General features: G+C 42.9%; 1 protein-coding gene across 3 annotated transcripts; it reads right to left on the minus strand.

Moving 5' to 3' along the window:
• Positions 1-195: 195 nt before the first annotated feature.
• LOC137796517 (zinc finger E-box-binding homeobox 2-like) lies at positions 196-26,649 on the minus strand. Of its 3 annotated transcripts, XM_068594492.1 has the most exons (9): positions 26,414-26,649; positions 14,876-15,169; positions 6,948-7,235; positions 4,455-4,664; positions 3,662-3,855; positions 3,352-3,463; positions 1,622-3,138; positions 1,252-1,435; positions 198-987 (listed from the first exon to the last, which is right to left on the minus strand). In XM_068594492.1, exons 2-9 carry the CDS (start codon positions 14,949-14,951, stop codon positions 350-352), a joined length of 3,219 nt encoding a protein of 1,072 aa, XP_068450593.1. In that variant the 5' UTR covers positions 14,952-15,169; positions 26,414-26,649; the 3' UTR covers positions 198-349. The 3 variants fall into 3 exon arrangements, with proteins under 3 accessions (XP_068450595.1, XP_068450593.1, XP_068450594.1); XM_068594494.1 differs by lacking the exon at positions 26,414-26,649 and having other exon boundaries at positions 196-987; positions 14,876-15,120; XM_068594493.1 differs by lacking the exon at positions 14,876-15,169 and having other exon boundaries at positions 199-987.
• Between the last annotated feature and the right edge of the window lie 1,054 nt (positions 26,650-27,703).

Below are 27,703 nucleotides of genomic sequence, written 5' to 3' on the forward strand. Positions count from 1 at the left end.
TATGGGTTGTGCAACAGTCAGCAGCAGCAAGCGAATAAAAAGTGAGATTTATGCAATGTCACATCTGGATACATGCCCTCAGATGAGTCAACCCAAATGTGTTTTAACTGTCCTGGCAAAGAAAAACAAGACAAACAAAAGGCGCTGTAGGTACATTAAGTCTATTTTGCATGATAAAATACTGCAATTCGTATTGTCACATATATTTTGTTTGTTTGGCTTCATCCACTTCAAGGCCATCTATGCTTTGGAGGTTCTGTGCATTTTATACATGAAAGAAAAAGTGTATACAAAATTATTAATATATATAGAGATAGAATATGCATTGTATTGGCTTGTTGAAGTCATCTTAAGTTTTTATTCTGGGTAATTCTGCTAAATCCAGGCTAAGTTCACAGTTGTCCAAGTCTCCATTGTGGCCCTCAGTGTCTCTGTCCCAGAAGTGTCTCTTTGCTTTATCAATGTGCTTTCTCACATCATAACCATTTCTCTCGTTTTGCACTCCATTCTCCGCCGTAGGTGATCCAAGGATGGTGCTCCCTCCCAGCTCCTCTGCTACCTCCTCCTCTCGTGCCTTTTCCACATGACCATCACTAATCCCTGCGTCTTTATCCTCCTCCTCTTCCTCTTCTTCCTCCTTGAGAGCCTCTGCAGCTCCATCTAGACTGGAGTCGCTGAGGAAGGAGTGCGCCGTCTGAGTGTCCTCCATGGACAGAGGGGTCTCGTCGGAGAGGCGGCCCTCCATACTTCTGCCCGCCTCTGGGGTGAAAGGCATTTCCTCATTATCTTGGTCTGGATCCTGGTCTTTGCTGCAGTAGGCATAGCGGTGGTTCATGTGCTGTGAGTAGGAGCCGGAGTGGGAGAAGCGTTTGCCACACTTATCACATTGGTAGGGTTTCTCTCCAGAGTGCAGTCGGCTGTGCTCGATCAGGTGGTGCTTATGCTTGAAGGCCTTGTTGCAGATCTTGCACTCGTGAGGACGCTTACCTGGAATAAATACAGAGAAATTGTGTATGTTATTCAATAAAAATAAAAAAAAATAAAAAGAGAGGATATAATCATAAACATTTGGCAGTTGGTTAGCTTAACACAAATAAGGAAAACAAAAGCAAGACAATCTGTCGACCACCATCTGTCAGTAAGAAATCAAAGCAGCATCCAAAATGATTCCTTTAAACATTTTGAACAAGTATTATAGTTATCTATAAACTATAGGAAATGGCATATAACTTATGTGTCAATCTTGCCGACCTGTGTGCTCATATTTGTGTCGGAGCAGAGAGCTGCTCTTCTGAAAGGTTTTTTCACAAATGTCACAAGCGTAAAGCCCCTCGTCGGTCTTCTTCAGTCTTTTCCTCCCGGGACCCCCGTCTCCCTCCAGTCCTTCGTCCATGAGGGAGAGGTAGTCTAGAGCTCCGTGGCTCAACACTTCACCCTGCAGAGAAAACAGGAAAATCAAGATAAATTTAGATTCCTATAGTTCTAATTCTACCAATTCACTTTGCAACATGATCAGATACTTAATGTAATTTTTCTTGCCGCTTCTGCGTTCATTTTGAGGTTGTCCTTCAGCAAACACGTCATTATTTTCAAACAAACTTCAAAGAGAAACCTTACGCACCATGAGAGCTTGTCTCTCCTGGTGGATCTTTTTCAGGGTCGCCTCTGCGTCTGCATCCATCATGTAAGCCATCGGAGAGAGAAACCCTGGGCTGTTAGCTTGCTGGCTGAAAGGAATCGCTGTGATGCCGTCATGTCCTGAAAGCCCTAAACCAGACTGGTTGAAGATAGGAAATCCATTATACAAAGAACCTGGAAACATGTGAGCTCCGGCCCCACCGTAGACCGGGTGGTGGTGAAGGGAGAGGTGTGACGGTGGACTTGGTCTCCTGAGTTGCTGGGTGCCGTGCTCCCTCCTCTCTCTTCTGCCTGAGTTGCCGTTTACAGTTTTGGTCCTCCCCTCCTGGTCTGACAGCTGCTTGGGCAGAGAGAGATCCAGAGGCTCGTTCTGTGCAGACCAGGAGCTGCTGGCCGGGTTCTGAGGGGAGGTCAGTTCAGGAGGACAGCTGGTGAGGTCCATGCACACTGGAGAACCGAAACCTGAAGAGGGAACCCTCCTTCTGACTCGAGGTGACGACAACTCTGGGGAGTGGCGGATTGGTTGGCTCGGGCTTCCCTTTTCCTGGCTGGAGCAGTACGCTCGAGAGGCGGGGGCATCACGGCGGGGATGTGGGGGCGAGTACATGGCCACCAATAGCTGCTGCGGTAAAGAGTGCCAGCTGGGCTTCTGCAATGGTGATTTGTTTCCAGACAGGCCGTTGGCAACTTCACTCGGCTTGCTGTTGTCCGGTTGGAGAGCAGATCTGGGGAAGAATAACGGTGGCGAGGGATGGTCTTTACTGCGGAGACCCTCGGGCACCTCCACCGCCTCCCGGTTCATCTTGCAGAGGTAGCGCTCGTGCTGCAGGAGCACCGCCACACTGGGGAAAACCTGGGAGCACCAACGACACGTCATCCCAAGCACACCTCTCTCGCCTTCGCCTGACCTCACTGCTGCTCTTCTCCTGTCGGGCGACACCTTCCTGTCAGGCCCTCCTCCGTTGTAAATCACCTTACTTTCCTCCATTGCAGCTCCTACTGCTCTGTCCAGCTCCTCCTCTTTCTTCACCTCCCTGTGAAGCATCTCCTGCAGCATCTGTTCAAACTTGGTGCCAGAGTGCAGATAAGGCAGCAGGGTCGTCCCTTTTAGGATACTGGGACTCAGAGAGAGCTCAGCTGAGGGGTCCCAAAGCCGAGCCAGGTCTGACGCTCTGGCGGGGTTGTGGTTGAGGTCCTGCAGGGAAAGCTGGTGAGGATCCTCCGGGCCTCTACATAGAGGCCCGGTAAGATCTTGGGTCGGTGAAGCCAAAGGGGAGCCTTTGTCAGTACTGTTTCTCCCCACACCTGCAGAGGGAGATGTTGGAAATGAGTGGTGGTAGGAGCTTTGGCTATGTCCATTAAATGCACCGCTGGCTCCTCCTGCGCTTCCCCCTCCATTGCCTCCGCCACTCAGGCACTTTTTGCTGCTTAAGTGGGAGCTGTAGGAGCCAGAGTGAGAGAAACGTTTCTTGCAGTTGGAGCACTCGTAAGGTTTCTCACCTAAAGGATGACACGCAGGCAGGATATATTAGACAAAAGATGCCAACATGTTTCAAAATTATCTTGTCCTTTTTTTAAACTTTTTTCCCACACATCAAATTATGTATAATTTCATATCACATAACTGGCACAATAAGTAAGGGCTAGTGATACAGAGGAAACAATAGCAAATTGATGGGTGAGTACATCTGTTTTGATGTTATTTTGTCTCACCGCTGTGGATGCGGAGATGCTCTTTGAGGTGGTGTTTGTACTTGAAGGCTTTCCCACACTGCAGACATTTGAACTTCCTCGTCTCGATGCCTTGATCCAAAGTGATGACGCTCTACGACGATAAGACAATGTTATTCGTGTTATAATGCAACACTACAATGTCAGGATGAATTTCAGTGTGCGACCAAGTACGAATGTCACTGGTGTCAACACACAAAGTTCCAAATAAAAAGCTTTTGAACACTAAACGGCATAGAATATAGTTGACAATTTGCCTCATGTCAGTGAAGTTTCTCCTGCTGTATCTCACCTTGTCCTGCACTTGGTTATGAAAAGCGAGGTGCCGCTCCATCTGTGCCCTAAGGGTGGCAGTGTATCCACAGAGCGGGCAGACCATGTGGCCCCCCTCCCTCTCCTGACAGTACTTGATGTGGTCCCTCAAAGAGGCTCCTCGCTGATACATTCTGTGGCAAAAAGGACATGCCTGCTGGGTCCTCCCCGCATCTAGAGTCCAGAGAGAGGTGAGATTTTTTGTTTAAAGACCACAAAACATGTTTTGTATCATATGTAGTACATTTACGCTTTTGGGAAACATACTATTTAAAGAGAAAGACAAGAAAGTCTTGATTAAGTATAGTGTGTACTGAAAATATAGTTAAGTTACATTGTAATTGTAGCTGAGTCATATTATATGAAAGCTTTTAATATGATAGTTGGCTAATGATGATTAAATTATGACATAACCTTTTATATTTACTTTGAATATGTGACATAAAATGTTCAATCCGCGAGCAGAATATAAAAATTGTGGGACAACACTCGCTGTTAAATGAGTTAATTGCTTGAACGTGGACGTGTAAAATGTGTGTCGAAGGCCCTTTGTTGAACCATGAGCGGATAATGAGCTGATGTGTTAAAAGCACTTTCCTTTCCATTTTCTCTGAATAACATTAGCATACACAATCTGATATGTGCCACATAATTGCTGTTGCAGCTGAGCGGCTCGTCGCTCCAACGACATACTGCCCGGCTCAAAAGCAGTAACTTCAGATCGGTTGATTTTTCTATCGAGCATCACTGCAGCCGCTCCCTCATCGGCCTACCTGCTCCCTCGGGTGAGCGGTGATGAGCGCCTGGTGACCAGATGGCAGGTGGCAGCTCCTCGTGACTGCTTCCAGGGTGGTACGCCGCTGCCGTGCCATTGTGGTTCAGATGGTTCAAGAGACTTGTGGAGGTAGAGGCCTTCCTCAGCTGAGCTAGAAATTCATAGTGGGCCAGGTCCTCCAACGTGTTTTGGGAGTCTGAGCTCTTGCCTGCAAACACAGAAAAAGATGCAGAGCAACTGTATAATAGGAAATATGTTTATTTTTAACTAGAGATGAATTAAAAGGCTATTTGTAAAAAAAAAAAAAAAAAAAGAAAAGAAAAGAAAGCACCATACAGACATATGGCCAATTGTATTACATTTGCAAGAAAATCTTTTCCTTTTTTTCCCCTTTTTTTTCCCTTTTTTTTTAAATATTGGTATTCAAATTTGTTTCTCCTTTAATTAATTCAAGTCTCATTGAAATAAAGATCTGGGCAGCGAGGATGACATAAAAGCAGAAAATAAATCCAATGCCAAAGGACAAAAAAGCAGATTAATATAACTGTCACGCGCAGCACAAAGGACCATAAACAATTCCCCGTTTTAAGACAGTTTAATACAAAGCACTTTTATGACCTCTCCTTTTGAATTCATCATTTTTAAAGCTGGTCAGTACTCTTGTCAGCGAGGTTGAACCTTTGCTGCTGTTACAATTGTATGAACTATGTGTTAAATTAAATTATGGAAAGCGTTTTCTCTCTGACTGTGAATACATGTCTGGCTTTAATTAGTCATGTGTGCAGCGCGAGTGGGGATGAATCGTAAAGTGACTAATTAAATCTAATTTATCTAAATTGTTTACTTGAAGACCGACTGTAAAAACAATGCATTTGGGGAACAAGTTGGCCAGATATGAGACACTAATAATTCTCTCTCATTGGTGTCCTTGAGTGCAGTGACAGGGGGGACGGCAGAGAGAGAGAGAGAAAGCCACGTGAAGAAGAGAGGGCGTCTCCTATCATGAATCAAGCCCGTCAGCTTACAGGGGACTTTGAGGAAGATTTTTCAAATGTTTGCAGATGTTGGCATATTTTGAGCTGTTTTTTTATGTGGTGAAGGGAAGAGCCTGTGTGGTTGAGTGTTGTAAAAACTCAGCTTTGCCTTCATCAGGCAAGGCCAAATCACACGAGGCGAGGGAGCTAAGTGATTGTTAGTAGGCAAGCCGCGTGAGCCTTTGATCTCTCCTAAATAAAAGGGAAAGCCTCGCGTCGCGCAGTGCTGATTTCAGTACCGTAACGTCACCTCTTTGATGCATGGAAATATTGTGACATTGTGTGGGATGAGTTCTTTTGTCATGCTTTCACAAGGCTGCCTTTTTCAAAGAGGAGAGCGAGAGAAAGAAGAACAGCTTGTAGGGAAGGCATGGTTTCACGAGGAGCTGATACGAAGGTGTATCTAGAGGGCTGCGAGAGGCACCGGGAGACTGCCGGGGTCTTGCGTCAGAAAAACACTGTAGTGCATGTACAGTGGTGTCATACACAGCCGTCTCATACAGTATATGTGTAAGCTATTTTAGCTTTTTGAAGTATTTTTTTTAAAATTTGGAAATTTACAAGGACGTAAGTAGCCTAGTTTTGTTCGTGTTCGTTTGATGTTACATTTAAAGTTACATCTGTTACAAATTTAACACAAAAGTCCCATGAAAAGTCACGATGAACTGTGAGAGAATGGAACAGAAGAAAGGAGATCATGGCGGTCCAGAGGGGTGACCCTCGGGAAATGAAACGTTAGCAATGTTTTGCGTTCACCTGCCGAGTTCACGAGCCGGACGCGGCACTCCAAGTACAGTCAAATTAAGAAATAACGTTGCCGAAGATAAGATAAGATACTCCTTCATTAGTCCCGCAGTGGGGAAGTTGCAGGACAAGCTAGTTTGTGGTTTTATTCTACTGTTGATTGTGAAAGAGGTTTCAGCCGCTGTTGTGTCCATGACTCGTTTTATTTATTGTTAATCATTTTTGTTTAATTTTCTGAGTTTTCTTTTTTCTGGTAATACTTGTCGGGCTGCACTGAGGAAGGACGTTGTATATCTAGAATTGATTTATCATTAATAATCAGTTGTATGGACAGACTGCAGAGCCTTCTGTTGGTTGTTGAAGATGTTGTTCCACTTGTGTATGTTGACATTTAATGCAATCTATTGTGTAGCCTACTCTTTAATACATCAACCCCCACCCCTTAAAAATAATGCAGTTATGTTTAATCTGAGTTCCTTTTTACTTTTACTAAAGCACATTTTTACAGTACTATAAGTATTTGGTGTGTGACAGCATTTTAACTTGAGTACAATATCCAAGTCGGCTCCTCTTTCCATCTCCGAGTTTCATATTTTACACTTCACACACTTTCTTGGCCCGGCCTTCGTTCTTCAGAGACCGTTTAGAAAACACAGACTCATCATGAAAGGGCAAAAGTTTTACAATGTTCGCATTCTTTGTTGAAAACTTACAGTACATCCTCAATGGTTGCTGGTCTCCCTCCCTGTCAGCGGCAGATGCGGCGGTGGCGTCTTCCGCGGCCTCGGCATCCGGCTCCGCTTGCGGCCAGTAGCTCCTGCTGCCAGGGCTGAGGCTGTGCGGCCGCGTGGAGCGAGCGGGACTAACGGGCTCCTCCGTGCCCTCGCTCGGTGTCAAGCTTGTCTTGTCCAGACTCTCCTGGCAGTCCTGGGGCTCCAGGCTCCACAGGCCCACCTCATCCTCCCCCTCAGATCCCAGTGAACTCACTTGCTCAGCATCCACTGTGAGGACAGAAAGCGAAAAAGACACATTTTAGGGGAGAAAAAAGGAGACTCATGATGACAAACCATGCAGCAAACAGACAGTATGCTCAGAGAGGATATATAGCATTTTTAATTATATTGGAAAGTATAAATGTGTGTTGTTTAATCTACATTTAATGAAAAGCCAAATGGATGTATTCATTATTTTTAAACATGAGTCATTCTTTTATTTCAGATGTAGATAATGACCAGAAAAACAGAGACAATGCTACATAATTAAAAAAATGATGCCAGTAACTGAAACCAAACAGGGAAAAAAGACACAATTGTATTGTAAATTACAAAATGTTGTTTGAGTGTTTTTTCAGTGTTGTTCCTCTGTACGCAGGAGGAATTAAATTGTCCCCATGTGAAGTTGTTCAATGTGTTTCTTATCATGGGATATTTTATATGCCTTTGTGTGGTTTGATGTGCGGATTAGGATCAATACAAGCAGACACGCTCAGCATGCAACATACACATTTTGTGCAAAGGAGATCCAGAATTGTGCAAGAGGGGGTCCCAACTTATTTCCCAACCTAAGTTATATAAATTATATGAGCTATGACCACAAAAAATAACTTCAGACACAGAAATAGAACATGTTAATCGTCATTTCTGATCATTTCAGTGGTGTCCTAAAGGGATGGCTTTACTCTTTCAGTGTGCGGCTTTCGTGAAAACTGAAAATACATTCAAAAAGATGCATTTAATCAATTAATGATTTTATTACGATCACAACCACAATTGCTTGTCAAGGAGTAATGTTGCTGATCAAACTCCAGTAAAATCCAGTATATTTTAATCTGAGTATTAATCATTGTAATTACAACATTTTCCGTTTCTTTGTTTCAAATGGTAAAATGTTATTTTGAACTTTTGTACCTGTAATTGCTCTTCAAGAACACAACTAGTTTTGACAGGAGAACAATGTTCATCTACATGTGTGACACATGTGCAACAGGCAGGGATGTAATGCAGCAGTACGAAGAAAAGAAAAATAACATATTGTGATTTAAAAGTGTACCCTCGGTGCCCAGACTGCAGCACAACTGGAAAGGCGCATTACTTTTTCCCATGGCAAAGACAATAAATGACAATCACAAACACATGCCTGGGATTTCAGCTGTAGGCTCTTATTTCCAAGGCTTTTTTTGAAGACTCGCTGTTTTCCTCTCCCTGATTGGCAATATCTAATCACCACCAAGTAATGGCCATTTAAGAATATATCATCGGAGGAAGCCAAACCATCGGACTGAGCCAACACACAGGGAGCCAACTCTTCTCTTTGTGTTGTTTTGAAAATAAAGTTTCTGACGAGCCTCCAATGAGGAACACAAACCTATGTCGACATGCTTCTTATTATTTTTAAATACATTTCCCTCTTTGTCCTCTTTTCAGCAGATCAGAGTGAAAATGAGGTTTCATGGCTCATTTCATTTCACAAAACACAAAGTTTATTCATTAAACTGTCAAAAACAACACTCGGTCACTTTTGAAAGATTGTTGTTTGTGTGTGGACTGTTCCAAATACACTCTCGCCGGCTGCTGCACACAATACAATTGATGAGTATTTCGCTTTCCACACATTCAGTCACGGCCTAAAGCTCACTGTGACAAATTCCTGAGACACGTCTTCTCCGCCGTCGTAGACATTTCTGCAAATCTATGTTGTCTACTTTACATCCAGAAGACACACACACACACAAACACACTCACTATGAAAGAGCAAAAGGGGGCCCAGCGCTGCCGGCGGGGCGGCCCGCAAACACCTAAAACACTTAATGTACACACACACACTCCTGATGAATATATCAACTCAGTGCAACACCTATTTGCTTGTGTCATCAAGTTGCTTGTCTTTCCCCAGCTTCATTACACCTCTGTGAAAAAAGTTACCTCATGCAAAACACTGTGATTCATCCAAGCTGCTGCTCCTCGCCGCTCCACCGACATGGGGAGGAATGACTTGCTCTTATGGGGGGTGAAATTGGTCATCAAATGTGTTTCCCTACAACAGACAGCTATGAAGTTTTATGATGTAGTTGAGGTCGACCTATCACTTTTCTGGGTTGATAGGAAATACCGCTGGGCCCGAAAAGAGAACAATCTGGTCCGGATTAGCATCAAATTGGCCTTAATTCCCCTCTCCCATGACAGTGAGTGACACTGAGCCTATATGCGCTGTCATTAAAGCGGCACCGCGCTGGGATGGCTTTTATTATCGGGCCCGTTGATTTATTTATTTGGATAGCGACCGCATCCTTCAAATTGCTCTTTTTTTTTTTTAAATGTTATTGGAGCAGGACAGCTAAATCTTTGAACAGGGCAGGAGGTTTGGGATTGCCTGCAAATAGAGATTGTATGTCAAGGTACAAAGGGGTGATGAATTCATGCAATGTGCAAGAGTTTTCCAAAAGTGTAATTTGTTGGAAGATGCTGAACACCAAAAACACAAAGCAGAGCTTAATAGAAAACACTGCTATTGTGTGCATGCACTGTAGTGTGCGTGGGAAGAACATGACTCATATCCAGAGAGCGGTAACCGAACTGTGCTGCATCATGCTTGACAATGTCGCTCACTCGCTCTGCTGCGGGACTGTTTCTGATGGTTTGACAACAACAGTGTTCAGATGGAACAGTGCAGCACTATTTGAATCTGTCGCTTTCCCTGCCCGACAGTGACTTATAATCTAAGTCTGATGGTCTGCTTGCCAGAAAGAAGTCTTCTGTTCTCATTTTAGAGGGGCCTCGGGAGAAAATACATCCCTGTTCTTGTTATCGGCATGCTCGCGATCCATCTTGAATGTGATCTGAAGTGGAAAAAAATGATCATCTAAAGTGGTTCGTATAATATTTACAGAGACGCATAACTGAATATCTTCAAAAGCATTTACTCCAACAGAGAAAGTCTCGACACAACTACAGTGAAATACAAACCGCAACAACAGAAAAAGACCCCAATAGGATGAAGAAAGAAATAATGTTGCAGTGGCTCCCAACAGCAGAGACAGTTTCACTGTTTGTATCCCAGAGGGCATCTACTGTACAGCAAAACTAAGCTGAGCTGCAGTTTATTTTACGACGCACACATGTGATCTGGTATTGACTTAGTAATTATGTGGCTAAATGGTAAACACAGAATAATTACCTAGAAATTACCTTGTTTGTTTCTTTTGGTTTTAAAGGCAACTAACAAGGCCAGGCTCAATTTACCACAACGTAATCGTTACCGTTCTGTTGATGCTCAGATCTCTACATACAACAATATTTATTAGATTTTCATTTCTCAGATGATCAAACAGACTTTTTTGTCTGAATTAAATGTGTCCTAAAAGTACAGATTAAGTCATATACAAGAATTAGAACCACGTGCCATGTGCATTAATGCTACCGTTTAATACACATATCAAATTTAAAAGGTTGCAACTTTCATTTTCTAGGATCATGCATTTTAAAATGTTTACATGAAATCACTTTTTTAATCTAACTTATCAATCAAGAGTTACTGAAATCCATGTAGATCTTAATTTAACATATTGTCACATCACAGTAAGATTTGATGCAATACAAAATGTAGGTGCTAAAACTCAGAAGCAAAGGTCAACTGAATACACTGAGGCATAACTAAAAACTTATTTTTTTACTAACTTTTTTATCAAAACAAAAACCTTTTAGAGACTATTTCTAAATAATTTGGTTTAAGTTAACGCATGATATAATACGTATTTCATGCTGTTGAAAATGTCCTGTTTTTTTTACAGCTGTCATAAGAAGCCAAACTCTCAAATTACCACGAGGGTCATGGACGCCTACACGCTAAACAAAAAGCAGGAAGCAGTGCGCATTATCATTTTACCTGTGAGAGCAGTTCAGAGACGAGATAAATCCACATTCATCTGTTGCCAACGATGACCCATTCTTGAATATATCGCAAAAAAACTCTCTCTGACAGCTCTCCTATTCATACCTACTGTCTGACATTTGTAGAATGAGTCAGGGGGGGACCACAACCAAGAGCAAACACCGCCCACCTGATCTCCTCCATCGCGGCAGCAGCTCACGCTCTGCGTGAGGCCGTGGTTCCTCGTGACGCTGGAACCTTGGCCTGCTCTGGTTTGACCTGCCCCAACAACACCGATGCCTATGCGCCATTTTGTATTTTTTTTTTAATCTAACTGTGTTATTGCACATGCACCAAATGCATAATGAACACACTGTCTTATGTTCTGCAACAAAAAAAGGACTAGAGGTTTTAAATGAAAAATGTTGCTAAAGAGTGTATGATACTACTAATATTGCAAAGCAAGTTTTAATTTACCTAATAGTTGCTGAATTTTGCTTTTTGTGGTCGCATCTTACTTTCAAATCATCTCAATGTTTTACAGGTTACCCTATATCATGAATGCTGACACAAATTGAGGATTAAATCATCTAGATTGCATGTTAACCAATCAGAATGGTGGTAATGTGATGTTTTGCTGCACTTTTATTGCATTTATGTGGCCACGGAAGAGGGAAGTGCAAACATTCTTGTCTAATGATGGTGAAAATAACCACAAACACACTGATATGAAAGTCTAAGTTGCACAGTCAAGTTCTAGTTCAATTGACGACCGTCATTTCTTAGTTGGTGGGCAGCGAGCCCAAAAATATTTGAAAAAACCATACTTTTGCAAATGGTTGCTGGTGAGAATAAATGAGACTGAAACCGTGACACAGTGATGGGGATTGTAAAGGTCATATTAGTGTGGAGGAGGAGATGCTTGAATGTGATATATGCTGCAGCATGGTATTTTGCATTCTTGCAGTGTGTTAAATACACAGTGTTGTGGTGTGTGTGTGTGTGTGTGTGTGTGTGTGTGTGTGTGTGTGTGTGTTTTTTTTTCTTCGAGAAAGGGGGTAACAAGAGCGAGACACCAGTGGAACGCTGCAACGCTGCATAAACTGCACGGAGAGAAAGACCGAAAAGGGATGGAGAAAAGAGAGAGATAAAAGAAATTCGAGAAGAGAAAGAGACAGAAAGCAACAGTGTCGAACTGTCCCTGACACAAATCCTCCAACTGAAGTTGAACTGTGAAAAACACGCTACGGAGGGAAATTCCCTGAACACATACACACACATACACACACTCACGCAAACTAGGGTACAGAGAAACACAGAAAAACAAACAAGCACGACTTGTAATGTGGGCACAAATGGGGAGAAAGACCGGGCTGCTGCTGCAGAGGGCTACAGCATGATCCAACACAGCAAAGAAATACGCAAGGGTGTGCGTGCGTGTGTGTGTGTGTGTGTGATACTCCATGAATATCTGAAAAGCAGTCCGAGATGGAAAAGTTCAAACTCATGCTGTGCCATAGCAGCAGAGTCACGGCTCTGTGCCTTTTTAGATGTCCCGCTCATTAGGAGACACCACCCTGTCAGAGCATTTAAACCACCACCACAGAATGTGCAGCCCAGTGGCAACATCTGCACTTTGAAACACTCACAGGCACCCAGAACAATCAGCTCAAGAAATAAACACCAAGCCAATTTCCTCACATTGATAAAGGCTCTGCAAAGACGAGAGTGTGCACAACTGCCGCATAACTCCGCACGCGAAGCCGTGATCTTTAAAAGTGGCTCCAAACAGAGCGCTGGAACTCTTTTTTGCCTTTGTTCGCTGCGGCTTTTAATGATTCGGTTCAATTAGGGCCCTTGTGACACACAAAAAAACAGAATCGCTTTCGGCATTTTATTAGCTTCAAAGCCACCAAGCTATTCACTGATACCACACTCCCGAAGTTGATTTGTCATCAAGTTGCGCTTTCAGTGTGACTGGGCGCTGGTGTAAGTTTCATTCTTCACATGGGTGAATACGATTTCAAAAGGAGCCGCTGCATGGGAATCAAAGCACAGCCCCCGAAGACAGCGGCTGCATCGTACTGTGGGGTTGTGTACATCTGCCATGGCCGCTCTGAAAAAAAAGGGCGCAGGCATCTGAAAATCTAGTGAGATCAGAGTCACTGATCTGTTATTCTCTATCTACATCAGTCATTGCTGCACCAAACAGTGAACCACATGTGCTTAGTGGAAGCAAAAGATGAAATCAACAGCAAAAAAGCAGAAATAATGCACAGCAAAACCACCAAACAAATACATAGTTGTGAAAGCTGTAACTTACTGCAGGGCAAGCTAATCTACCTCGTGATGAAACTGTGAGGATGTTGACTTCTCTGTCTGATGTTATCTTTCAACGTCAGTGGAAGACTAAATGTATTTGTATTTGTATATAAGTTCATTCAGATACATATTTGCACTTTAACCATGCGTACTGTATCATCTTTGCTTGTGCGACTTGACTTCATGAAGACTGTACAACACATTATTCTTTTGTTTCAGGATTAATTTGCCAAACATATGGGATTTATTTTTTACCATGTGTATTGTTTTGCGATTAAAAACCCAACCAAAGATGTCAAACTGTGTGTGTTTTTGCTTTTCAGTCAATAAATCAGCAGTTAGAGTGAACATGGACAGGAAAGGAGTCTCAAATAACTTGTGCTTTACACCAGTAATCACACCAGGAAGGTGCATACACGTGCTGGTGAAACGGTGAGACGGCTCTGACTTAATTGGAGGTGCAGTGCGCTGAACTGCAGCTATTGACACACATGGAGAAGCGATGTGAAGAAGACGGAGAAGCACTCTTACGTACATACTTTCATCCCCTGGTGCAGATTCCCACCCAAGCAATGTATTCTTAGATTGTGGCGAGTCGCCTCTAGACATCCATGATATATTTTTGTAGCCTGTAATGATTTCAACTTTCGCAGAGTTGACAACGGCCTCCACAGGAACTTCAAAACAAGTCGCTTTACATTTCTCACAGGTGGAGCTTAAAGAGGCAATGATACTCGATCGTTAGCGTATCTTTCGCAGAGAATGTGTTTTCATGCAATCACCTTTTTTCTCTTTGCACAAATGAGGCAAGGTGAGAGAGAAGAGGTGTGCAAAGAGCCCTTGTGGTTGCTTGTCATCTTCCTCCGGAGGTTTCCTGTATGCCGCCGCCTACATGTTTGCCGCCGTGTTCACCTGTCCTGTGGACCACCACAGTGACATTTGTCAAAAAAAAAGAAAAAGTATTGCCGTATTTGGCGCTGGCCTTTACTTCAAAGTAGATGCGTGTGGCTTTCAGCTTGAGTGCCTCTTTTTTCCTTTTACTTTGTGGGCAGCTTACAAAGTGTTCTCACTAGTATTACAGCACAAAGGAGAATATTTTATGTGTCTGTTGTTGGAACTTATATAGAAAGTTTATACTTCTCAAAAGATCATAAAGTATTTTCAGTTGGATTATCTAAGCCATAAGGGGGGAAAAAAAAAAAAACCTGTTTGATTTTTCGAGCGTTGTTCTATCAGCAACTCAACATCCACACCATACGACGATCACTTCCAGCCTCTGATCTCATTCATTGTCTTATTCTCGCTTCCTCATTTCACATCTGTGTAAACTCACACAAAGTGCTATTAAAGATGAAGGAAGAAAAAAAACACTGCTGATATCTTTCTGGACTTCCCTCCACTATGTCATGCTTAAAGTCTGCTATTTGACTCATTTGCTGTGTCAACGACTCACCCGCAGTGACACCTCGACTTAACTCCTGTATCTGCGCCGCGCGGCCGCGCGAGAGCTCGTACGTACGCGGCTGCATTCTCGCCGCCGTGTCTGAGCTCAGTGCCGCGGGGCCTGCATCTGCCGCGCTGGAAGCAGCACCGACTTTGATGAGAAAGGTTCGCTCGGTTAGAGGGAACACGTTATTTTGGAGTTGGCCCTCCGCCTCCTCCTGTGGCCCCGCACTGGTTTCCGTGTAGCGAGGGATCGGTGCTGGAATGCAGTAACGGTCACAGAGGGACCCACGCACTCACCGCACTGTGAATCAAAACCCAAACTCCACTTCATTAGGCTCCTGTCATTGCAGAGACTCTCACACCACTCTATAAATACCCCTGTCTCCCCCCTCCAAATTTGTTTTCCCTCTTTTTTCTTTACACATGAAAATGCTCAGGGACTGTTCCAGCTTTGTGATGTGGCTCTTTATTTTGTACGTTGGCGCAAGAAACCGCACAATAGTGGCTCCTTTCGAATATTAAAACATTCTCTGACGGAGCACAAAGGTTCTGAAGTTTTTTAATAGGGGTGCACGCTAAATAAAACTTCTCTTTGAGCTTAACAGCTATACAATGTGGGATTTGGTTAGTTCAACTCGAGCTATAACTTTCAGTTGCTCACTACGGGAGATTTGTTTTGAGGGTAAAACAAATATGCCTGGTATCCCACGGACTTTGTCTGCTTCGAGCGTCTATAAGATCTGTTCGAGGTGTTTACCATGATGTGGTGTTCTTGAAAAAGTCAATTTACTGCATTAAACCCCCAAATGTCTTCGTCTCACCACTCAAAGCTGATTTCAAACACAAGGATATAACTATTTTGAGAAAACCCACATTAAGTTATAAAAAGATCAGACCAGACCATGTGAAGTTATTCACTACATATGCAGTCGCAGCAACATCAATTACAGCTCTTATGGACAAATAATCTGACAAGAATAATAATTCGCCTTGTAGTTCTACAAAAAGTCAAACGTAAACCGTGGGGATCCCCTGATAGTCAGCAAAAATCATGAAAATCCATCAACAGACTTTGATTTTCTGCTGCTGGACAACTCATTCGGTGAAGTTAGAAAGTGTAGCATGTAACTGTATCTAAATATACGTTGTGTTACAATGACAAATGTTGTTTTAATAGACACAGCCCATAAAGGAGACCGTGCAGCGAGTTCCTGCCTGCTTAACCTGCAGACGGGGCGCCATCCTCTGACCTGTGTCGACATTACATCCTCCACCCGGGAGATGAGAATACATCGAAACATTTCAAGTGACCGCATGTGACCTCCGAGGCTTTGTAACATAGAAAAGATGCCTTTCTAATGTGTCACTCTGCTTCTATTTTTCTTTGTCTCTCGCTGAATCGTCCCTCCCAAGTCTGCTCACACCATCCTCTCTCTCTCTCTCTCTCTCTCTCTCTCTCGGTCCCTCTCTCTCTGCCTTACGTTTGTCACTTTTTCTGCGCCTTAAGCACGCACACATAAAGAAATACAAGCAACAAAAAGAGGAACACACACTAGGCTATTAAACTGTTTCTTTTATGGGTTTGCAGTTCTGATTGGGAGGACGTATGAGTCATATTGCATATTAATTCACACACATCTGTATGTATGTTATAGTTACAGCTTGGTGCACTTTGCGTGTGTGTGTGTGTGTGTGTGTGTGTGTGTGTGTGTGTGTGTGTGTGCTGTGAGGGAACGTGTGTGCCGTGAATGTGGCGCCTGAACCAACGCCTTGAAAAAAGAAACTAATTAAAGTTATGGAGAAAAATGCAAAGACAGCAGAACCGCACAAGAGAGTGTGTGCATGTCATTACTGACCTGGCCCAGTTGGAGAAAAAAAAGGAAAAAAGAAATGATGGCAAGAAGGAGAGCGAAAGAGAGAGAAACCTCAGCCAGCGAAATAATGTATATAAAAAAAGACTCAACAAGAAGAAAGGTTTAAAAAGCAAACTTCGGGAGTTTAAGAGGATCTTTGATGTGTATCAGAAGAGGAAAGCAGCCTTGCGACTGGGACGACAGTAATTTTAAGTCGAAGCAGAAGGCTGGCTGACTGGCTGCCTGGCTGACTGACTGTGGGCTTTGATGGCGCTGGCTGTTTGAAGTGGTTTTCGGGGGATGGGAGCAGCGTGTGGTGTCAGTGGGACAGGGGAGGTGCTCAGGGAGAGAAGGGGAGGGGGCCTGATGGCGACCGTACAGGACTGGAGGAGCCGAGGATGGATAGATGGACGGAGAGGAGGAGAAAGAAGCATGAAGAGTGGAGAGAAGAAAGAGCGGACGGGCTGGAAGGTGGAGGAGTTGAGATACACAGATGAGGAGATAAAGAAGAATCAAAGCGAGGACAGAGGAAGAGGAGAAGACAGAACAATGAAACACTCACGGAGAGAGAGAGTCACACAAAGAGAGAAGAAAGACAGGCAACAGATGAGAGCAAGAAAAAGCTGCAAATAAGGAAAGTTAAAAAAAAAAAAAAGAAGTGACAATAAAGTCATCCTTCAAGATCTGTGTCTGAAATTCAGAGCCACGTCCAAATATCAGGCCTGGACACATTCACACCTTCCTCTTACTTGTATCATTTAGATGACGTTACCTCCCTCTGATATGCTGCCAGGCTGCCTTATGACTTATACTTCCCCTTCCATCCCTCCTGCATGCTGGACACATGCACCGTATAATCATAACTGCGCTGTTTCCCCGAGGTACCGAAGTCGACCGCACAGCCGAAGAGGAAAAAGAAATTGAATCCGTGCAAGTTCAGAAAGTGTTTTTGTTCTCCTTGCCTATTCATTTTCTTTTATTAGTGACTGGCCTTTTTAATTAAAAACCTTCACAGGTTTTGTCATTTTGCAATACCAAAAAAAACAAACATGACCTGTCACATGCTATGGGAAATTAAAAAAAAAAAAAAGATGAGATAAGACGATTTAGATTGTTACGTGTGATAAATGACGGAGTGGACCACTGATATTATTCGCATTGCTTCCTTTTGAGCAAAACATACTTCCTGTTTATGGATCCTGTTCTTTATCATACCTGAGCTACCAAAGATACATTTTGCAGATGTCATCTTGCACGCAGACAGCAAACATCAACATATTTTCTCTGTGCTGGAGTTGGACCAGTGTGTTTGAAGGCATAAACCATTACAAGAACGGCATTCTGACTCCTTTACAAAACCCTCATAGTTCACTCGTTGTGCCGAGAACATGTTTTTCTATCTGGCATTAACGTAATTGAGCGACTAACTGACTTAATGAAAGAACACATTTATTGCCGAAGTGAAACTTGAGAGGGCGACGCCGTCACGGCCTTCAAAGGTGTCTGGTGGAGACAAAGTGGAAACGTGTTCAAATTAGACGCTGCCAGTAAGAGACGAGCAGAAAAAAAAGAGTGAGAAAGAGAAGTCGGATAGACAGAGCTGTGAGTAAAACGTAAGATACCGTTACAGGTGGGGCTAAAGATCAGTGAAGCGTGGAATGTGTTCACTCCCTCGCAGGTAACGTGTGTGTGTGTGTGTGTGAGTGTGTGTGTGAGTGGGATGTGCAGCTGAAGGTGGTGCCAGGTGATCACAGGTACAGGGAGACAGAGGGAAAGAGGGGGAGTCGGCTGGCTGGCCTCTCCCATGACTTTCTTGTTGTCTGTCCAGGTTTGAAGTGATGGAGGACGGAGCAGGTTGCAGTGGTGTGTAAAGTATTCAAACCCAATACTTGAGGAAAAGTAAAGATACCTGACTGGAAAAGGACTCAAGTGAAAGTGAAAGTCACCTATTAGAATACTACTTGAGTAAAAGTCTTATTAAAGTATTTGATTTTTTCTGTACTCAAGTGTCCAAAGGATTTTTCTAATATAAAATGTACTTAAGTATTGAAAGTAAAAGTACAAGTACATGCTGTTAATAAAAAAGCAAAGGGTCCGAATTTTGAGAATTATGACGTTTAGTCTTTTAAGTGCTGTGGCACCGTGACCAAGGACAAGGAGTTGTGTTGATCAAATAATTGTGTTGGCTGTGATCCATCCAGAAGCAACAATGCTCAACATAATATATTGTAGATACGTATACTTTTGCATCTGCTCTGAACTTATCATCATAATTCTCCACAAAAGCAATATGACACTATGAAGGAGTTGTAACAGTGTGTTTAGAAATAGCAGAATTTTGTGTTGATGTGTATTCCTCTGGTTTAGAGCCTGCAGCGTCTTAACTTGATCAGCAAAAGATTCATTGTAGACAATTTTTGGGATATTAATCTTCTTAAATAATTTATCAAGCAAACATGGCGAACATTCCAGATTCTCAAATGTGAGGATTTGCTGCTTTTCTCAGTTTTAACATCCCTGTAAAAGGAATACCTTTGTTTTTTGGACAGTTACTTCACCGTTGGCTTGTATGATTTCTGTTTTTGAAATGTATTTAACTGGCTCAGGCCCGTGACCACATGGTATGGAGCACTTAACGGCACAATGAGAAAACAATAGCAGACAGCGTAACAACAAATCTTCCTTAAACAAAGGAAGGACATTCTTCAAAATAACTTTTTTGGCTCATCTGATTGGAATAACCAAATGTATTTAGTTTAATAATGTTCATAAAAGATGGGCAGTTTAAACATAATAATAATCATACATCTTAGTGAAGTTCATTATGCTTCAATTCAGTCAAACAATAGTCTTCCAAGCGATTGTCATCACAAGGGCTTCAGATCCTCTTGTTCCTATCCAGCCCTGCGTATCTCCACTACGGTACAAAAAGCCTGCTTGCACTTTGGTTTTCACATTTCACACATTTCCAATTTAGATAAACTCTTGTTTAAGTATCACATGACGTCAGACTTCTGAAATCTCTTTACTACTTTTGCATAAACTGATCTTTCCGCTTCTGTTCAACAGTTAGTTTTAAACACTTGAGGTAAGACGAACCACTGTCATGGAAAATCTGCTTATATGCATATGTACCTGTATTATTTGTACATTATTCAGTACTTACTTTGCCTATAAGCCTCCCACAGCAGCCAATGAGTTTCTTTTTAACTGTGGCACGCAGTGGGTAACACCTCACAGACCACGGTACTGCAGGTTGTCAAACTTACATTTCATTAACTAAACAATTAATAAATACATCAAACATAATTTTTTTTCCAGATTAATCAATTAAGGAATAATTATTTGTACCAATTATTTTTCCTCAAGCAGTTTTCTTTTATTGTTTTTCAAGAAAATGTGTTTAATCATTGCATAAATGAAACTACATAAAGTAAAAGACAAATCTATCCATATCAAACACTCCGCAGACTCCCGACCAGTGAGAGCAGATGTTTCATCCGTCCAGCGCTGTGCTCTGGTCTTCAGAAACAAGATATCTTTGTTTGTCAGTCATCAGAAAGTGAATTTAGTGCACAGCTTAACATTTTAACTGCATTTTTTTTCTTCTTTCGCTACAGCTATTAAGCTCTAAACCTTTATTTAACCAGGAAAGTCCCGTTGAGATTAAAAAATCTCGTTTTTCGAGGGAGACCTTGTCAAGACAGGCCGCAGCATAAAAAAACACATATTTACAGACAGAAAACATAGAACATGACAAGTTAAAACAGTCAATTCAAGAAACATTCACATTTTAGGGAACGTGCCTCTATTTCTTTCATTCTAGATTTAAAAGCGGTCAGTGGTATCAGTCCTTTAAGCATTAAAACATTCTGCAACATATTCCATGTTGAGGGGGCAGAGTACACAAAGGCCCTCTTTCCCATTTCCGTTCTGGCATTTGGGACCGTGAGCACAAAAACATCCTGAGAACGCAAAGAGTGTTGTCCGACATTTCTCTGCGTGATAAAAAACACACACAGGTAGTCTGCAGAGTTTTTAGTGAGTTGCAGGTTTGTTGGGCGGCTCAAGCTGGAAGCAGAGATGCTCGAGATGAAGAGAAACTCACTGTTTAGAATTTAAATAAGCAAAAAAAAATAAGAAAACCGACTTGGACTTGGTGAAAGATTTTTTTGAAAAAGAGAAAGAAAGACAGAAAAGAGTTGAGATGAGAAGCATGTCAAAAAAAATAAAGAGTGTTAAACTCCAAAACCAGCAGGTCTGATGTCTTCTGTCATAGGTGATAAAGGAAGATCCTCAACTAGTGACACTCCGCACACGCCACGTATCGAACGTTTCCTTTTCCAACCTGCAGCTCTGCTTCGTGGAACGCTTCTCTGGCAGCACGCTCTCATCTGAGAGCGTCTGCCTCTGTCTCTCTGTCTCGCTCCCTGTCTCTTTGTCTTTCTCTCCTCTCTCGCTCTCTGCCACCCATCTGGGCCTTGTAATACATGACAGCTGAAGCAGGGTTTCCAAATTTAATTTGAGGTGTTGTAAAAAAAAAAAAAAGAAAAAAAAAAAGCACAAATCTATAAATTGTGTGCAGAGAGCCTGCCTATCTGGACAGTTTTAACCTCTTTCATATGCAGCACGTGAAACACACAATACCCAGGCCGTCTGCACAAAAGGAAGACCCACAAATAGACTTAATGACGCCGAGTCTTGCCAAAGCAACGACAAAGAATGTAATAATAGCTCTTCAAATGGCTCATGTGGGGGATTAAAAGGGATCAATTTGCAACATCAAACTATACACAGCATGTGAACCTTATCAGATAAAACGCCTTTGATGCGATAAATAGAAATGCCTGCATGTGAGTGAGAAGCCACAAAAAATACAGTGTTAACGTGTGAGAAGGGCACGTACGTAGACACCTATACACACCTCATGAGCTCTGTGGCTATAAGCGTGATCGTACAGTTTGATGGAGTGTGATCCTCATAATGAAGACGTGTGTTCGCCATTGAACCATTTTAGTCTACTAGGACCATATTTCAAATAGTTTCTGGTGATCACACGAGATTTGACCGAAGATCAGATCACAATTGTTTGTCAGCTGCGACATCTTGACAAAAGAAATCCTCCAACTCCAAACAGTCACGTGCAGCCAATATGACAGAAACCGCCCTCTCTGTGTGTATTAATCCTGCGATGGCACTGAAAACTTTCCAAATAATTCCTCCTCGAGTGGATCGACAGTGTGGCAGCCACGCGGCAGGAATGTACAGTCAGACACGGGACCGCTGTGGCTACATCTGAAACATCGCAAAGAGCAATAATCGAATAAACATGTGAAAAATACCAGAGGGACTCAATCAAGGGATTCCCCATTACTGCATGTGCAGATCTGGCCTCGCGCACACACACACACACAGAGCGGGGATGGGAGAAATCTGTGACATTTGGCGCAGCGGGAACATTAAGGAACAAATGAGGAAGCACTTATTATCCCACACGCTGTCGCCCGTCCGTCTCTTCTGTCTCTACCCCCCCAGCCCCTCCACCTCGTGTCTTCTGACGCCGAGGAACTGTCTCCAGCCCTGTCAAGCCCATCAGTTCCCCACGTCCGTCGTCCTCTTCTCCTTTCTTCCTCCACCGTCCCTCCCACCCGCTGGTTCTGACGCCTGAGCTGAGCCCCTTGAAGAGTCCTGGTAATAAACTGCGGTGCCTGGGCTCTTCATTGCTGTCTCGCTCTCCCCGCCCTTCATCCCAGAGCGCCGATACATCTGCCGTTAAAGTAGGCCCAGTCCAACGGGGCCCGGCCCGGCCCCTCTACTCTGTACTGTACGAGCACGTCAGTCGTTCACGTTCAAATGTTTCCCCCCTATTCTCTCTATTTCGCTTTTTCTCTCCCTTTTTTTTTGTGTGTGTGTGTGTGTGTGTGCTGCTCAAGTCCTTTGTGTACAGTGTGCTATGCTCACTGTGGCAGCACTGTGCCAGAAAAACCCACACAAACACACATGCGCACACATACACAGTCACAGACACACAGCTGGGCCCCAGCTGCATACAAAGACTGGGGTTTGGAAATCAATGAAGGAGAAAGAAGAAAAGGGGAAAGGAGTTTAAATAAATTGGCACTTGAAAAAAGAAGAAAAAGGAGAATGAGGGAAACAGGGGGAGAGAAAGCTCTCTCTTAAAAAGACACATCGACGCAACAACAGAGTGAGGTTTTTTTTTCATGGACTAACAAAACATAAGGCGAAGGGACTAAATATGTTTGTGAGGGCGCTCATAAAACGCAACCCTACATCTGATTCAAGAACAAGGGTTTGAATGACTCTCATCGCATGTCAGGGGATCCCTGCTGAGTTTGATGCAAAGAGAGAGCTTTTAAATAAATGACATTTCGCTAAGATGCTCGCAGTGCTGCAGCAACACGGCTTTAGTGAAAATCAGTAAGAACAAGAATAGATTAGAAAGAGTTGCTTCATTAAAGTTTACTTCCAATTACAGGAATGAGTCTTAAATGATTGTCTTCAGTTTCTTCGTCAATGTATTTCACTGTAAAACAAAATAGCATTTTTTTTTTGAGGGAAATAGATAAATCCTCTCCTCTAATCACGATGCAGTCATTTTTAGAGATTTTTCAAAAGTGTAAGGACAGTTAAGCATGGGATGAGTTCCACCCATGGTGTCAGAAATCCTGGGTTCAACTGACTGTGCATACAGGCCTGATGGGGGATGTTGAACCGCTGGCTATCATTGCTCAGCTAATTAATTCACACTCTTTGAAACTCAAATATCTCACTCACAGCCAGTAAATACGCCTCGCCGTTTCAAATGGATATGTTCCCTCCCTTTGTCTAAGGGCTGTTTTCAATCTGCCAGGAACGAAGGGTAGTAATTTCCTCACGTTGCTTAAGATGGGGGAACATTGACAGTTTTATTGGGGGAGACAGAGACATAATCAATAGGCGCCTTGGAGAGAGAAGAAAAGCCAGCCTATGCTTTTTCCCTCTTTCTTCTGGTTTGGAACGGATCCCCAAATCGCTGTCTTATGAGTTGGGCCTGCCAAATTCATTTGGTTTTATCAAGGACCTTTAACTCCCCGCTCGCAAAGCCGCCTCCAGCCCAGCACATTCCAAATCCAACACAGAGCTTTAAGACACACACTTCTGCTCTGACACGAGGATGCACACGCAACAAGGTCTCACTCCCACAGACTTTAAACGTGCTCTGACGAATGTGTGACAGACATGTACGCTAAGTACGAGCACTTTATTCACTAACGGGTCTTTGTGCAATTCGGGGGAAAAAGTCAGGTGAACTTACTGAGAATACATTGGAGAATATATTTAAGATAACAGTATAATTTGACTTTTTATCGTTTTCAGATTCTTCTTGTTGTTACATTCACTTTTAAAACTCATCATTAATGGTGAAAATAGTGGTCAACGTCACTGGGAAGTGACCGGAGGTGACGTCTCTCTCACCTCTGAGGTCACTGCAGGAGTTTAAGAAACAGGACTGTTTTTTTTCCCGGTGCTCTAATAAGTGACAGGTCCCTGTCAGTAAGTGTGCCTGTTCGCTGATAGCTTTCACGGTAGTTTGACGGTGCTGATTTGTGAAGTTGGTCGACAAACTGCTACGTGACAGTCAAAGGTGAGTGTGTGCTTGTGTGTGTGCGCGTGTGTGTGTGTGTGTGTGCGTGTGTGCGCATGCACACACAACTACCCGTTATGCCAGGCAGCCAGTGAAGTTTCTCACCCTGGGGACACTCGGCTGAGCTTCACACCTCTCTGAATAAAATGAGGAAACACTTACAGCAAACTAATAAACTAAATACAGTGAACGCTCACAAAAGGTTTATGGCGGTTGTTCTCTGCATGGTTTGCAAGAGTTCACAATAAAGGCAGTATATGTTTGCATTTGCGGGATTTTGTATTTCAAAATATCCTTTGTATTTAAAAAAAACAACAAAAAAAACATTAAAGACCAATGTGATTCTGCGTTTTTGAGGATTTACGGCGATGTTTGCATTGAGCATATATGTTTAAGATATCTCTTAGCTTTCCCTGCATCACCCAACAACCTTGCAGCATTGAGACACATCATCCAGAAACCCCATTAGTATTAGAAAAAAAAGGTTTATTTGATTGTCGGGATTTAAGTTTAAGTTTAGATGAAGTAATTTAAAAGTTAAATGTAGGCTTACACAAGTGTTTTGTGGATCACTTCTGTTTATTTGGGGATTTGACTCGAACATAAATGTTCAGACCTCATCGGCAGGATAGAAGAACAATTGTGTACAATTGCATCCATGCACAGCTGTGTGTATCCTAACTTCTGTTTGTGAATTCAGAGCCACAAACACAAACAAACAAGCGAGCAAGCAAGTGAGGCACAACCTGATGCATGTTGAACTATGTCTCTTCATACAAGATGTTCCTCTTAGCACTGGAGGAAGTGCACTCACAGAAACTGATAACGGACATCATCTAAAGACGTGTGTGTGTGTGTGTGTGTGTGTGTGTGTGTGTGTGTGTGTGTGTGTGTGTATGTGTGTATATACATATACACACACACACACACATATATATATATATATATATATATATATATATATATATATATATATATATATATATATATATATATATATATATATATATATATATATATATATAAAACGCCTTCCACTAATTATTGATAAGGTGATTGATAATTATATGAAAAAAAGTCCAGATGTGCTGAAGAAATTAGTCCACAAGCCCATAAAGTGCTGATTTAAACAATTGCATCATATTTAAAAACATTTTTTTTTAAAATTATATTTGATAGAAAAAAAAGATAGCCAAAATAAGTTTAAAAATTAAAAAAAAAAGGTTTCTATTTTACTATCTAGATTTTGAAGTTTTTTTGTAACGTTAAGACATGTTTTACATTTCTTGAAGTTCAAGAAAAGCCTCGGGTTCATATCAGTTGATAATCTAAGTTAAAGTGTTTCTCATTACTTTTCTACTTTCCATTTAAAAAATGTTCATAAAACAGGATCAAACTCCAGAAAAGTTGAAGTTAAGTCAGGTTGCATAGCAGGACATCGAAGATAACAAGGGAACAAGATCCTGGAAAGTTTCAGTCTCATAGCAGGTGAAGCAACACAACGAAAATCTACATGAGAGGAACAAGTCCCTCAGAAGTACAGTGACAGTTGCTGAACAAAAACATGTTAGTTTTTAAAACAATCAAATCGAAGCTGATCCCAAAAAGCTTTTAAACAATGTGGATCCTTCTACATAATTGATGAATGTCAATTTACTTCGAAAATTACTTTTTTTTCCAGGTGCATAAAACATACACCAGTCATGAAATTTCCCTGAACGAGTGTATCGGTTGTGTGTTTTCATTTCAGGTGTTTGTGTCCAGGTGGAATAATAATAGTGAACACAACCTGAAGAAAACCAGAATAATCTGCTCTGCAATTTACACCGCAGGACGATCACGAGGCAAGGACACAAACAAAGATTATAGTCTGAAAGATGAATATAGTCAACCTAACTACACAGCGATGTAACAATATGCAGTCAGTCTTTCTAAAAATAAAAAAACCCTGCAGAATAAACCCTCCGGTTCGCGTGAGGGCTTCTGTCCGCCGTCCGCATCTTCTCCCAACTTCTTACAACTTTTGCAGCGCCGCACGGTTTCTTACCTCGGTTCCTCCTGGGGTTGGCTTGTTTCCGTCGCTTGCCCCTGCTTTCTTCTGTCATCATAGCGCTGAGTTTCGTTGTTTATTGTGACGTTTAAGTTGTCCAGGGAGCGGTGCGCGAGTGTGTGTGTGTGTGTGTGTTTGCCCCGAGTGCCTGCCGGAGAATGAATGGTGCTGAGGCATCGCCTTCGGTCACAGCGGGAGACTCAGACCTTGATGGGACTCCAAGCGGAGGCGACGAGCCGTGAGGCGGAGTGATGTCAGCAGCAGAGGCTGGCCCTGAGGTCAGTCTTGGCATCCCGAGCGTGCACCTTCCTCCTCCTCCTCCTCCTCCTCCTCCTCCACAAAGTAGTCCACGCTGGTAAGACCTGCTCATAAAGTGCACCCGGTTATAACGCCGTTATACACTTTGACAAAACACGGTCCCCAATTTGCGACTCCTCTTCAGAGAGAGAGAGAGAGAGAGAGAGAGAGAGAGAGAGAGAGAGAGAGAGAGAGAGAGAGAGAGAGAGAGAGAGAGAGAGCCTCACTGGACCAGCACGTCCTATTTTTTGAATACACTACTCTACTTCTGCTCCACGTGTCACCTAAAGACAACAATATACCGCATTGCTTCTGGGGAATTAGTCTGCAGTTGAATCGGGTGCATTATTTAGCAAAGAAGACGGGACAAGACACGGTCACAGGTCGACACATGGCGCGTCATGCTTGTTGATAGTTTTCTCCGCACGTGTTCCTTTTTTTTTTTTTTTTTTAAACTTTTCCTCCATACTTGTAGCTCACTTTACCCCCCACGCACCTCTTAACGTGTTTCTTTATAAGCTGTTCGACGAGGTGCAAATGAGGCTGTTAACTCCGTCTTTAGCTCCATGTTCACCACGAAGAGGTTGCACTAACTGCAGGTTAATGAGGACAGGTATGTGTGCACCCCCCCCCCCCTCCTCGTGTTTTATGACTTGACTGTTATGCACGTCGCACCTGCGCTGGAGTACCCTGCAGTGGACCCCGTCCTGCGCACCATTCACCCCTGGATGGCTGTAGGAAGTGGTGCATTGACGGTCCTTTGTGTTGCAACCTGGACCGTAATCTGTTTTGCAACTGAAAAAAACATCCGAAATAAAACTCTCGCGCAGCGTCCAGGACCCCCACCTTGGCTTTCTAGGGCCCCCCCTCTCCACCTCTCCCTAACTCCTGCGAGATAATAAAAGCGAGCCGGGTAGCTCTCCACATCGCATAATGTGTCCTGCTGTCGAGGGTGAGCCGAGTAAACAAACGGGGATCTGACACTGTGAG

The sequence above is a fragment of the Clinocottus analis genome, unplaced genomic scaffold (assembly GCF_023055335.1).
Source record: "Clinocottus analis isolate CAN_PGR_092001 unplaced genomic scaffold, fCliAna1.0.p SCAF_3, whole genome shotgun sequence".
NCBI classification, from domain to species: domain Eukaryota; kingdom Metazoa; phylum Chordata; class Actinopteri; order Perciformes; family Cottidae; genus Clinocottus; species Clinocottus analis.

What these genes read in the sequence shown, in the direction of transcription:
- LOC137796517 (XM_068594494.1), bottom strand. Translation starts at nt 14,951, where the DNA reads ATGCAGCCGCGTACGTACGAGCTCTCGCGCGGCCGCGCGGCGCAGATA. An exon ending in ATAACCAAGTGCAGGACAAG is followed by an intron (nt 3,464 to 3,661) that starts GTGAGATACAGC and finishes TTATCGTCGTAG; the next exon opens with AGCGTCATCACTTTGGATCA. An exon ending in AGGAGAGACAAGCTCTCATG is followed by an intron (nt 1,436 to 1,621) that starts GTGCGTAAGGTT and finishes TTTTCTCTGCAG; the next exon opens with GGTGAAGTGTTGAGCCACGG.